General features: G+C 42.0%; 1 protein-coding gene across 1 annotated transcript; it reads left to right on the top strand.

Moving 5' to 3' along the window:
• The first annotated feature begins 1,552 nt into the window (after window positions 1–1,552).
• camk2n1 (calcium/calmodulin dependent protein kinase II inhibitor 1) lies at window positions 1,553–4,533 on the top strand. Its single transcript, XM_068720537.1, has 2 exons — window positions 1,553–2,405; window positions 3,212–4,533. The coding sequence occupies exons 1-2, from the start codon at window positions 2,237–2,239 to the stop codon at window positions 3,283–3,285; spliced, it is 243 nt and encodes an 80-aa protein (XP_068576638.1). The 5' UTR covers window positions 1,553–2,236; the 3' UTR covers window positions 3,286–4,533.
• The last annotated feature ends 9,849 nt before the right edge of the window (window positions 4,534–14,382 follow it).

Raw genomic sequence — 14,382 nt, 5'->3', positions numbered from 1 at the left:
CTACATTTTTACTTATATGACCAGTAACTGACATTACTGAGTCTGTTCATTGACTCATTAATGTCCCTTAGTGACTGTTCTCTGCTTGTGTTACTCTTACAATAGGTTTTAGTATGATCCTCCAATAATAGTCATTTGTGGCCGCTGTGCAAGAGTTATATCTTGCTTAAAGAAATGCCAGCCTGATTGTGACGTTGTCGTGATGATCAAATGTTGGATCCTTTGTTTAGCTTCAATGGCATTTTTTATCTGAACTTGTGCTTGTTTCGTTGTTGGGGGGATTGTTGAGTTTAGGGTGTAGTTATGTCTATTCTAGTTTATTTTTCCCACATTACGTCTCATTTTCTATCCCTTCTTTCTTCCTTTTTATCATTCTTCTTTCCTATGTTAATTGACACCAATATTCAATGCCTTTGTGCCTTTTTTTTGGTATGAGACAATTTTGTGTTTAAACTCAATTTCTCCGCTCAAAAACGTGTGATCTCTCCGTCACCCATGCATCATTAGGTGTCTGTTGCACCTGTGCCCCATTTACAATTTACCTGCCCCACTAATCCACACCGACACCCATGGTCAACTTGAGGTAGGCTCCCAATATAAACAGACATAATACACAGACATATCTAATGGCTCCTACAATTACTAATGAATTAAGATGTGAAAGATGTGAAAGATGAGCCTCTGATAAAATCATGGCTTCTGTCAGTCCAGGCAGGGGTGTCGTGACTGCACCCCCATGAATAGGCATATCAAATTAAGTTATGTTGCAGGCTCAGATATCACCTTTCATTTCATTGTCTGTGTAATGATATTTGGTTAAGTTCCCTTTGAGAAACGATAGTCTGTGTCAAGACTTAAGACCTCTCCATTGCGCTGTGTCCTTTATGTGTTTCATAAGATCCCTTTGTGCTTCTCTCCCTAGAAGACAGATTCCTATAAACACTGCAGACAGCAGTGGGCGGTAAATCAAAGGAAAATTTGTTTAAACCTAAAGAGAATCCCAGTCGGCTTCATTTAACAGAGCAGCCCATTTTACATAGCGCCCTCTGATCTTGTAACTTTACAGCTAGTGTGATAACAAAACAGAAAAAAAGCGTTCTCAAACTGTATCCTATTAGGTTTATAGTTATTATTAATATGTCTACAATGAATTATCATCTCATAAATTAAAAAATTTACAGTTGAAGGTCATTTTAGGAGTAATGGAATTTATGTAGCCTATCTTATGTTGTAGCTATTTTTAAGAACATCTTAATAAGAAGTTTGACAAGTTATCTGGATAATTTACTAAGTAAAACCTGGAACATCATCAAATCCGGAACAAAGAAGTTCCCTGATTCCCAGGTTTAGCATCTTCAACCTATATCCACAAATTCCATCTTGACATGAGCTTATAGCTCTCTAGATATTGTGGTGAAAACAGGTGAAAATAGCACAGAATCGTTGTATTAAAACTGGAAGTGCGCCATGGGGGCCAAAAGTCACATCTCAGCCTATAAAACACTGCCACCATCTGGTGAGCTCTGGTGGACATAGCCTATGTAATGCTCAAAACCCTGCCAACAAATAAATCGCAAAATTTGTAAAATTGTAAAACAGGTTGGAAGATTTGAAATCTATACCACTCGTCGACTGGTGGCGCATAAACGACGTCTTGCAAAGACCTGAATTGGTTCACGTTTTGGTGCCATCTCTGGTAATAAAGTCGCCATTTGTTTGATTGCATCTAGATCCCGGAGAGTGGAGCATTGGGACACCACGACTCCGACTGGAAGCTTCTCTGGGCTGCACCAGAAAACCCCCGTACAGCTCCCTCGCCAGGTCTCCCCGGGATCCGTGTTTTGCATCGCTCCTCAATTTGCATTTCTTCCTCAGATTTTCCGTGCGACGGGTTCAGCCGCTCGAAACCAGCGGGCGCTCCACGGCTCTAGTGTACGTGCGCCTCCATTTCCAAAGCAATACGCGCAGACAAAAAAAAACCTCTGGAAATTTTGAATAATGTTGCCGAAGCTCCACGAGCGAGAAAATTGAGGACGTTTTCACTTACTGTTATTTCTGTTGCGTACCTACGGAGACAGACACGTGTCTTCGGGGTAAACAGAAAAGGCTAGATCGTGTCAGCAGAGAGCATTGTTTTTCTTCCTCGCTTTTGTTTGTTACAGACAAGCGGGTTCAAGCTTGGCGACGAGCTGTACATTTCAGTTTATGCGCCTTGGTGATAAAGACGCATTTGGAGATGTCGGAAGTGCTGCCTTTCAACGAGGAAAAAATGAATCATTATGGAAATGAGGGCGACGAGGGACACCTTTCCTTCACCTGTCGTCTTCAAGACACAAACAACTTCTTCAATGGATCACAGAATAAACGTCCGCCGAAACTCGGACAAATAGGCAGGAGCAAACGGGGTAATTATATAATTAAGGCGTTTTCGTTTGTATGGTGATGTGATGAATGCGCACGTAGGTTACTAGTGGACCATAATTAAGGATGGTTCCCTGTGAAGCCAGAAAGGCAACACCTTTGCCTCGAAGTGGTCTTGAACCGAGAGAAACATATACCAGAAACATTGGCTATTGTGTGCATGGTGCGATGTACGGGTTTTTAAATATTTTATTCGCATTGCAACACAGGTTGGATGCGCAGTGCGTGCTGTTAAATGCCTTGTGAATGCTGCTCAACAGAGTTGTGCTGAATGTCCCCTCCCCAATGATTGGATGGAATGATTGAAATGTATATGGTTTGTAATTATGATTTTTGTGTTTGCATGATACATTGAGGCTATTTGTGTTTTGGGCTTTGTGTGTATTGCATTTCCTGATGAGACCCATGAGATGGTCCTTGAAAATTGACGCTCACTTGTAGTGGTGCATGCATGGACAGGCAGACACAGTTGCATGAACAGTAATGCACAGACACTACACGGACCAACATGGAAAACAGGCAGACATGTAAGAATTGCATGTGTATGTGCTGATGACCCGCACAGCAAGAAGACCCGCAGACATTTAGGCACACTGACTCACGCAATCGCGCTAATGGTTATCTTTTTGCGTACTCTTACTCTCTCATGCATGCACACACCGCTACTGCTCATGCAGCGCAGTGCTAATGGTTCTGCGCTTTAATGCCCTCCTGTCAGCCGGTGGTGAATTTCTGAGACGCCACACCAAGATGAGCCTCCCTCATTAACTCTCTCCCATGTCATCCACAGTTGTGATTGAGGATGAGAATGGCGACGCTGAAGCACTGAAAAATGGAACAGAGAAGACCCCGGCAGAGGCTTAGAGCGCTCGGCTCAACACCCCCCAAAAGACACTCTTGAAATTTTGTATGGCGATGTTGACCAGTTTTAATCCAAAGACACTGTATATAAGCACTTTCTCTCATGTGGCAGCAAGCAGCACTTCCACGCCCTGCTCTCCCAGTCAGTCATGGCCATCCGAGTGACATGCACTGGCATGGGTGGGAGATGGCAGCAAAGGAGACCCCCAGGTGGACCCCCCCCCCCTGACACACACACACACACACACACACACACACACACACACACACACACACACACACACACACACACACACACACACACACACACACAACAAACGCACCCTCGATTGCAGGGTTTCGCCATAAATCCAAAAGCAAGAGAAGACAACAAGAGGGGGGGAACGAGGTAGAGGAAGGAGGCGACGCTGTCGAAATGCAGAAATCAGGGACAGGATACAGAAATAAATCTAATATATAAACTAAAGCACACACTTCTCCTATATCTTATCAATCAAACCTATGGTACCATCATTTCTGCTCTTCATTTTGATCGAGGGCAACAGTTTGTAAATATGGAAAGGGTAGCCCATATTTTCTTGCACAAAGTGGGAAACTGGTTTGTTCTCTGTGTTGAAGACTTTATTTATTGATCCTTTGGAATATGTCTTTTGCAGTGACTTAAGGCCCGAGGGAGTGTTCTTTTGTATGTTGAGAAAACTTGAAATGAATGGGAGTGACATTTTTTTTTTCACTTAACAATTCTCGATGTTGCCTGAGTGTTTTTTGTTACCATTCTTTGCAGCTATTGAGTCATTTATAGACAGTGTACCTCCCACCTGTTTGTAAGCTTCCCAGGCTTTCACCTGGATTGGTTGAAACTGTAACTTGACTGTATACACCCTATTGATAAACTATTTATATTGCATTGTGCATTATTGTGTGTGCCAAATATCATGAGGAATAATACTGTACCAGATAAGTTCTTTTTTGTGCTTTATACATTAACTCAACATCAATTCAGTTGTTTTGTTGGGTCACCATTTTTTAGGGCCCTTTCTTAAAACACTGAGATACCAACTCATGCATGGCAAATATGAAATCATGCATGCACGGCAGAAGCTCTGAAACTCTTGTGTATTCTTGAAGCACCTCGTATACAGCTTTGAATGACAAACCTCGAGAAACAGTCTTAATTCTGCGTTGTACTGTACGATTCACACTGATTTGTACAGTGGCCTAATATCTTGTAATAAAGATTATGATAAAGTACTATTTACTGTTAAGTGTTGATTGTGGTTTAAGGATTTATGTACTTGATGTTGCTTTTTGTTTTTTTAACTAACTGTTTTAAAACTAGCAAAAACACAAAAATATAGTTTTGTATCAGAAGGATGAAGACACTCACACTAGCTTGGCTGACTTTTGGACATGTTCCTTGTACAGTTTCTCCTGTTGTTATTGGATTGCCTATCTGGGCGCCAAGGAAGGTCAAGTCAGCATTTTCCACTGTGAGAAAGTAGCATCCCACTCTTTGGAAAGATCAGATATGGGAGGAGACAGAAAATGGAAAGAAAGACGAGCAAGTAATCCCATCAAGAATTTGAAATCCACAATCCTCATTTGTTGAGACACTCGGCTCGGACGACTGCGCAACAGACTACGATATCAGAAAGTACACTATTGCAAATGATTCTGTGGGGAAAAAATGTACACCACTGCTTCCCAATGCAATAAATGTCTGTTTGCATCTAAAATCTCAGCTCCTCTCTTTAATCAAGGCCTCTTTTTAACTCCATTGCCAGGGATGTAAATGGTTCAGGGGCACCGAGGCGTGAGGAACATTGATGAGACGTGACATTTCCAACTCTGCTGTGGTGACTAAATGATTCATGTTGTGTGACGAGCCTCTGTCAGCATACAGCATCTTAAACCCGGACCGCCGGGATGTGAGCCGGGAACACATACATGCAGCAACACACACACACACACACACACACACACACACACACACACACAAGGGCACACACGTCTGTTTCAGCTCCAACTGCAGGCAAGACTAAAATATAGTCTCTCTCCCTCCCCAGTCTTGACAGACATGAAAGGGGCTGCCTGAGCTGGGTACCATGGTAACAGATACACCTTATACTCAATGGGTGCTGCAGTGGTTTTTCGGCGCAATAGTCTTCCCTGAGCCTCGGCGTGATACCATCGCTATCTTTAATGGAATGTTCTCCATTATCTTATCTCTGCCCTCTTCTCTCAAGACCCTCTATTCACTCAGTGGCGTGACCGCATTATCCCGCCAAAATAGTCCCTTCTTCCAAGACGGCAGTCGAGCATGACGATGGCGCCTACTGCAGCAACATCCTTTCCCCTCGCACAGAATGACAGGATTTTACATTTAAAGAGCAATGGTCTATGATTTTTCTGCGCGGTGGATCCTTTCATCCGAAATTAAGGCGTGATGTGATCAGATTGAGCTTGGCTCAGATCAGTCTAAACAAAGGGTCAGATAGTATTCAAACACAGTCAACCCTGTAGGACTTAACTAGTCCTACATACATTAACATACTGCAGAAAATCTGAATTCATTCATTTAAAATGTTATTTGTGTTGCACATATTACCATTATTTGCCATTCAGTCAATTTGAAGGTGCATTGTTATTTGTTTGATAAAGGTTCTCTATAAAATATTCAGAGCATTAATAGCATGCATAGCAGCAAACAACTATTGTCTGTGTAAAGATATAGTGGAGTAATGTCTCCCTGAGCGGAGAATGAAGTCACTCTCCCTCTGTATGTGTTGTCACCAAGCTTCTCTGTGCTTTGTTTACATAGCCAGGCCGGCAGTGTGTCTTTTAGTGGATATTAGTGCATGTGAGTGTGCCCCATTCACTAACTCATGGCCAACGTTCTGCACTGCGTTCATATGGTGTTTACAGCTGATATTGCTGTCCCGAACGACTGGGCTGTCGTGGAAGAGTAGCACCAACCCTTTGGATCCCCTTAGGTAAACACTGTTTCTCTATCAGCACTGTTACCAATGTTTACACTGTTCGTGCTGTTAGCACTGTTAGCCGTGAGCCACCGGCTCAGCTGTCACCATGTTAAGAGCCGTGTGAAGGCAATAGATGTGCGCTGAATTTCATATTGAGCACCTTTAAGTTTTGTTGCATTTGCCATTATGTCATACTTTTCTCATGGTAAGTCAAATACCAATTATCAGCAATCATCACCTTTAGGCTCAAGGTTACAGGTGGATTTTTTGAGGCATCGTAAGGTGACCAATAGAGTTACAAAGATGCCAAAGAGCTATCTGAATTGCTGAATTGCAGGTGCATCAGTCACAAACACTGAATAGTTATTGCATTCCAATAATCATGACTACAAAGCGACAAACTGCATCATCATAGACGATCACCACTGACAGAGGCTAAATGTATGATTTTCTTAACAACGTCCCACTTCAGAGGGACCTCAAAATCAAATCAACACTTTCGACAGTGTCAAGAAATATTTAAGTTTATAAGCCTCTTTGTACACTGGAATTGTATGATTACAGTCCCCTCTGACATTTGGAATGATTTGATCTATATACTGTATCAATTGGTTGATATCAAACTGACATATTTTTAAATTATAAAACTAACCTAAGTTGAGTGTGCATTTTACTAAAGAACAATTTACAAACTTAGTCTATAGCAAGACTTTAGAATATATGGATTTACAACAGTAGTGGTTGTAATAACCACGATATACAATAATTAACAGACTTAGAAAAAAGTGACCAGTCAAGCAGTGCACCTCCTTTATCGATGCATTAGGAGAAAGGAGAAAGGAGAAAGAAAAGAAGGAGAACAATAATGAGAGAAGGCTGTCTTTTTATATAATTTCCTGATCAACAGTTGGTTGGAGCATTCTTGTTATTATAACTTTGTCTCCTGGGAAGGAACTGATGCTCAACTTAAGGTCTACTTTAGGATATCCATTCAAAATCGTCTTGCTCATTTGCTCCTTCCAAGTATTTAAACATAAACAGGTATGAGTGTCAAAGGGCTGAGTTGACTTCACAAAGATCTACCTCTATCTCCTCACTGTCACATCTCTGTCGCTATTGACAGCCTCCTCCTGCATTTAATCACAGGGATAATCCGGGAAGACATATTTCTCAGTTTATTTAATACAGCACATATCCAGTTGACATGCATTACTCATATTCATTGATAAACATATACGTCTCAAATGCAGGTTATGTGTTTATCACACAAACCCCCAGGCAGTAGCTGCACACTGACAAGATGCTAAATCCTAATGCTGTTATCACAGAGATGCAGCAGATATTGCACACCTCAGGCTGGACAGATAAGTTCAAATTCAAGCACAGACTTTGTGACCATCGCTGTTAGAAGAGGCTCAAAATTACACTGAAGAGAGAAGAGATCATCCATTATTGTCATTTATGTAATGGCATGCTCTCTATTACCCATAGTCAGTCACTATTTGGATAATGTTGTGGCAAATGGGTTTTGTAGTGAGGAGCGATGAAAGGCTAATTACTGGTGCTGTGAAAGGAGGGCAGACGGAAGTCAAGATCTGGGTGGCTGTTAGTTATAAGCTCTGACAGGTGAAGAAGAGAAAGACAGTCGGACAACAGGAAGGAGTGAAATAGACAAGGGAAAGAGACCGGTGAGAGCATTCATAGGTCACTGACACAAGGGGGGGCGAAACCACTCCCTGCAAGCCCCCTGTAAGCTGCACACACACAAGCATGCACACACTTGTGCACACACTCAGCTGTCATCGAGGAAAGCCAGTGCTAGCCTCTGCTTCTGAATCTCCTGAATCTGACCTTTGTGTCGCAGCATGCTGAACCACTCGCTGGGAAAACCATCTCCTCTCTTACTTGGAGCAAATCAATGGGCTTTTTAAAAAAAATATATGATGCAGTAATATAATGTGTAAGGCATGCAAATGACTGGGGCAACATTTGCATTGTATTCCACTGCATGTGCATCTTTTGTCTGTGTGTACATGTGCAGATGTTGGTGTATTTATTCAGATTTTGTGTGTGTGCATAGATGTGCGCACATATATGTGTGTGCATTCCTGCGTGTGTGTGTGTGTGTGTGTGTGTGTGTGTGTGTGTGTGTGTGTGTAGTGGGCAAGCGCAATTGGCATTGGGATCAGGTATTCTCTCGCTGATTTAGACTCTGCTGGGAATTCAGAACTGCGACAGCTGATAACAGAGAAAAGGGAAATGCAGTCTTGGTTACAGTCCTGGTTGGAGACATATTTAAATATCCCATTTGACACCACACCAGTATATTTTGTTTGCTCTAGAGTGTTGCTTTTTCCGTCAAGTTTGTTTAGGCAGAGCTGAATCAGAGGGTTTGACCAAAAAAACAACCCTGCCTATGATATGATGGTAAAACCCACTTTTATTGCAGCTAAATCGTGATTGCAGATGACGTCAATCTTTCAAGCAAGTTCCCTCTCAGATATCAGTCCAGCTTCTACTTATCTCCAAAACCTGAACACCTACCAAATGCTGGCTCTGTGCACATTGTCCTCATGCGTTGTTCTTGTCTGAAAAAGGTTAAGAGTCCAGATTTAACAGATGGGACTCTCAGGACAGAGTCATAGAAATGAATAAACAGCCAAAAAGACTGGGACCACTTTAACATTCTCTCTCTTTCTCTCTGTTTTCCAAGGAAAGTGAAGAGAGCAGGAGGAGGGGGGAGAGAGGGGGGAGGAGGTAGGGCAGCATGCAGGCAGATCGGAAGGGAATGGGACGGCGGCACGAGAGGGAGATGAGGAGATAAGAGAAATGGAGAGCCAGGAGAGAAGGAGGAAAAGAGTGGGATAAACAAAAGTGAGAGTAGAGGAAGAGAGAGAAAGAGAGACAGAGGCTCAATATGATGAAATGAATGTCAGGGAGGAACAGTTCAGACCCACCAGATGGTTACTATAGCAACCACATCCCCAGTCTCTCTCTCTGTCTCTCTGTCTCTCTCTCTTTCTCTCTGCCTAGTTGCTTTGTTGCTGCTTTAAGTCTGTGGAGGGAAACCAACAGCTGAGAGAGACAGCTTTTTACATTTTGGTGCAGTGGCATCGTAAAGCCTCATTATCAACTTTACATACTTGTGTGCGCACTTATGTAGACTCAGTATTTTATGGTTATTTCTTGCCTCCTGGTTGTGGATTTCTGTCACAAACACCACCATGATATAATTCCCTGCAAAAGCTTTTGTATGTTTAAGGATTAGGAATGAGCAGCAATGCATTACAGCGCAGTGCACCAGTGCAGAGTCATGAACAGTTCAAGGAAAAGGCACCAGCAAGAGTCTCTAGTGACCTTAACAAATGCCATGTTTTACCCATGACCCTGCCTTACTCACAGACACACAGGCATCTACTGTATGTACAAATGTGTAGGGTTTGCATTGCGAAGTGTGCATCGCTGTAAACACCCCAGACAGATTGAGATGCTGCTGCTGAGCATTCTCTTCAAGCTCAGCAGCAGCATTGGACTTCTCCATCGAGATTATATTCGCCTCTGCAACATGTAAAAAAAACTCACCCATTAAATACACAAACACAAGCATATGCAATGCTCACAAATGCAAGTCTGGCACCATGAATGCATGCACGCCCTGCAAACACGTTCACACACACCAGCCGAGAAATATCCAAACTGGGATACACAACAAAGGGAAGTGCTTGTGGGGCCCCCAGCTAATCTCATGGATGGAGATCATTTTCAAAACAGAACAAAATGGTGGGCCATCGTTCGGTGGCTGAGTGGGTCTACACAGGCCCCCAGGGCGGGATGGCATGTAACTGTGTACTCGTGCCTCCTGAATAAAAGATGCTGACCTAGATGGAAATCTGCCATTGGTCACTTAATTTGTCCTACATGTGTGATTGGCCCATGCCCATCCACACAATATGGCTGTCCAATTGACCGAGAGAGCGGAGGTAGTGGTGTAGGTGAATGTCGCAAACTTCTCTCTACAAGTTTTCACAGAATATTTTTTTTAAGATGAAAACGCAATAATAGGTGAGGTAGGTTTAAGAATGTATGGTATATATTTTTAATCACACTAAATCAATTTAATAGTCAAACTATTTATCATTGCTCCAAGTCTTTGTAGTGTATATGTTGTTCTCTCCTAGCCCAACCTATAAAAAGCTTAATTTTTCACCTCTGGGGGCTTTACTCTGCACACAAGACAGAATCACGAAAAGGAAACATGAAACACATTTATAGCTTCTCCATCATCAACTAACGTCACACAGCTCACTGATGCAGATTGGATTCATGCGATGTGCCAGCGCCGGACCACGTGGGACTAAACTTAGTACATATGTCTGCAGGTCTGTGAGCATGAATGAGCTCAACTGAAAGGGCGTTTTGTATCAACATTGTACTGAGCCCTTCTACATAATTGATATGCAATTTGACTGCTCGCCATTAATAACTTATTAAGGAATTGAAAATTGTTGAGCTGGGGCTTGATAGCCTTGAAGCTCTGTGGCCCCAGTAGATGAATGAACACGGCCATGGGATCGTCAATAACTGTTGAACTCTAAACTGCACGAGCGAATGAAAAGTCTGCTTAATCTTTTTTTCAGGTTTTTCAAAGGACTCACGGCTATTTAGCCCCACCTTGTGTTATGTAATAATCCAGCTGTTTATTGAGTGACGTGGTTGGGGAGTGAGAGCTGGGTCTCCTCCAGAGAAAAGAGGGAGGCTGGTTCCAGATGCTCGTGGTTGTGTGGCAGACCTTGGGGGTCTGAAACCGTGTTTAGTCCTTGAGTCCCAACACACTGATTCTTAAATCTTACATTTCTCACATATTTGTAATAAATAATCCAAAAACGGATCTTTGGTAACTAGTGAATTATTTAAAAGGATCACTGAGAAATACATTGGTGGAAATATTTACATGGCCTACTGTAACCGTTACATTTGACAGTCACTCAAAGATCAACAAGTGAGCCTAAACCTGCAGCAGTTATAAACCCTCAGGGAACTAAAGACCAAAATGTAGAACAATACTCAACAAATAAACTAACAGTTGAACAGAATTATTGTTGCACTTTAGCAGGCATTGTGAAGGTAACCAGGACTTAGAAGCAGCTGTTGCTCTCACCAGTTATGAAGCAGTACTGACATGGTTAAGTCAGAACCAGGAAATATTGTTTCCAAAACGTCTTACTTTGTACATTTTTGTTTTTGGGCAGATTTCCAGAATACAGTTTAGTGTACCATCAACCACTAACATCCAGTTTCCCCCCTTTTATTTCCTCTTAAGTAGCTTTACAGGGACAGTGTTTGGTTTGTATTCTCCACTTTAATTTAAAAAGACCACTGCTTGTTAAAGGGTTAAAACTGGATTCTGAACATAAAGATGAAGCAGTCATTTTCATCCATAACAAAGGCTTAAAACGTGTCCAATTGTTTTAGAAAACATACAAACAGAAAAACACTTTTTATGAATAGTATGATTAGATATAAGTAATGTCGGTGATTTTCAAAAAGAGGCATCTGGAGCAACATTTTCTGTTAAAGCAGGTTCATATTTAAATCGGAACTAATGCATGAGCAGCTTTAGCTTTACTAAACACATTCTCGTTACTAAAGCAGGCAGGTGTGTAATATAAAGGTTGGAGCTCTGACTCTGACGAGAGCAAGCCGTTCCATCCACATTGAAATTCCTTGGTGATGTCCACTCTGCACCATCAGCCTCTCTGGCTAAGCCTCAGGAATACCAACCAGCTGTCAGCCCCTTACTCTCTCTCCCTCTTACCATCTCTCACGCTATCGCTCTCTCTCTCTCTCTCTCTCTCTCTCTCTCTCTCTCTCTCTTTCTCTCTCTCTCTGTATGCTCTCTCTTGTTGACTGAAGACAAGTGCTGCATCACCATTTTAATTCAGGCGTGGGCGTGCAGGTTTTGTTTTATTTTTTTTATTCTTGCCAAATATGCATGGAGCAGGCAGTGAGGAGCCGGCACAGAGTGAAGGATCAGGGGTATGAATCTTAATGACTTCTGCCAGAAGAAAGTGGGGAGAGTATGTCTGGGGAGACTCTGCCCTTAATCTCCCCCTCTGGTTTTCTTTCTGTCTTGTTTTGTCCAAGCAACAGTCCAATACCCAAATATATTCAGTTTACTATCATTTCTGTCAAAGAGAAGCATCAAATCCTTACATTTGAGTCACTGGAACCAACAAATGTTTGTCATTCTAGCTATAAAAAAATTACTAAAGAATAGTTTTAGAATAGTTGCAGATACATTTTATGTCAATCGACATATTCTTTTACTGATGGGTGTGATATTTGTGTGTCCATTCACTGTAACCTTGTAGTGTATTGTTGATCCCACCACAACAGTGACGGGCCGTGTGTTTTATACTGTACCTGGGCCTTCAGTGCTGTCCTACTACAGTTGAACCACCTCCTAGTAACCTCATTATGACGCCAGCATGACGGGATGCTTCGTCATTAACAGGCAATGCATAGTGTCAAAATCAATGTAATTAACACAATGACAAGAACAAACCCACAAGAACCAGTCACATATATTTGTATGACGACAAAGCAGGTAGAATAACATAAAACCCAAATAACAGGATTTAACAGGCGTCTGCACATTCCAGCAAAACTGCAGCACTTGGTTGAAGACTATGACAATCAACAATATCGTCCACATTTACTTAAACTGCAAAGGGATTCACTTGTAATCTTGAAGGCCTCCGGGCATATTTTTTTACTCAGAGACAGCATAGAACACACACAGAACACTGAACACGGAAGACACACGGAACACGGAACACACACAGAACACGGAACACGGAACACACACAGAACACGGAACACAGAACACACGGAACTCAGTCATGCCAACTACTCTTTGATCCTCTTGTTAATTTGATTAATATGCACCATACATATTAAAGCAGCAAGCTACTTACCGTATATGTCTACATGAACAATGGTTAAATGACATGATGAGTGATGAATGATGTGTAATGTCAAAACTGTCTCTCATGGCGACCAACCCAAACTCTGCAGTTCCCTTCAGCTCCATAAAGTGTTTAAGCGTCTTACAGCTCATTGTTTTGGTTTAATGGCCAATAACTTGGTTCACTCTCACCACTCTCATTGACCTCGGCAGCTGATTGAATGAAAAAGCTTCAATGACTCCAATGTATGCAAACATTTAGATGCTGAAGAACCAGATATCTCTTTGAGGAGTTTGTGGAAACAGAGCAACAAGGAGAGTAAATATTGAACCTGCAACAAACCACATCCATGAACCAATATTCTGGTAGTCTGGTTGCCAGAAACACAACTCTACATAAATGCTACTTTTGCAAACGTCTGCTGTGTAAGTATGGACATGTAAATAGGCAACTGTTTGCTAACACATCAGCCATAACAACTTTATAAAGCTATATCGAATGTGTTTGTAATAATCTGCTTGTTTTGGGGCTCTGCAGCCAAATGGTAAAAAAACAAACAAACAAAAAACAATGAATGCTACTTTCAACATCTCCTGTCTTTTCTAGACTTGCCATTCTGCACCTGCCCACCAGTTGTCACTACAGAGCCCCCACCTCATCTGTCTCAGACACCTGTCTACACAGCTGCTCATCAGACCCAGTATGTATTGACGACAGCTAGCGCTTGCTTTCGCCCTAATAGTCTGCTGCTGCTACCTTTTGCTCAGTTCTGCCTGTCTGGTCTTGTTATGCCTTCATGCCAGCCTGTTCAACCCTTATTGAAAAGACTGTCTTCTCTGTACCGACTGTAAGTGTGCCATGTGACCAAGAAAAACTGTTTTTACCTCACCTTTCCTGCCTTTTTATTCTGCATATGAGTTCATGTCATGAACTAGACTGTGCACATTTAACCTGTAACTAATCTGAACCATCTGGTGTGGTTGGCCATCACAGAATGTATTAATGGTTCATAATTAGATTTAATTTATTCACTAATTGTCTGTTACTAATTTGTATTCTGTATTTTGGAGGGCTTTCAGAATAAAAGTTGATAATCATGACACAATCTAACACAGTTGCCTCCAAATTGAAGGCACACCTGGCACACCACA

This window comes from Cebidichthys violaceus, unplaced genomic scaffold, assembly GCF_023349555.1.
Source record: "Cebidichthys violaceus isolate CVI_PGR_0920_01 unplaced genomic scaffold, fCebVio1.0.p SCAF_25, whole genome shotgun sequence".
NCBI classification, from domain to species: Eukaryota; Metazoa; Chordata; class Actinopteri; order Perciformes; family Stichaeidae; genus Cebidichthys; species Cebidichthys violaceus.
The sequence above is the reverse complement of the archived record's forward strand: the minus strand, read 5'-3'. Positions and strand labels throughout refer to the sequence as shown.

Bases quoted from the DNA above. Each gene is read 5' to 3' on its own strand.
- camk2n1 (XM_068720537.1), top strand. From the start codon at position 2,237: ATGTCGGAAGTGCTGCCTTTCAACGAGGAAAAAATGAATCATTATGGA. The intron at 2,406-3,211 runs GTAATTATATAA...TGTCATCCACAG, and splicing joins AATAGGCAGGAGCAAACGGG to TTGTGATTGAGGATGAGAAT.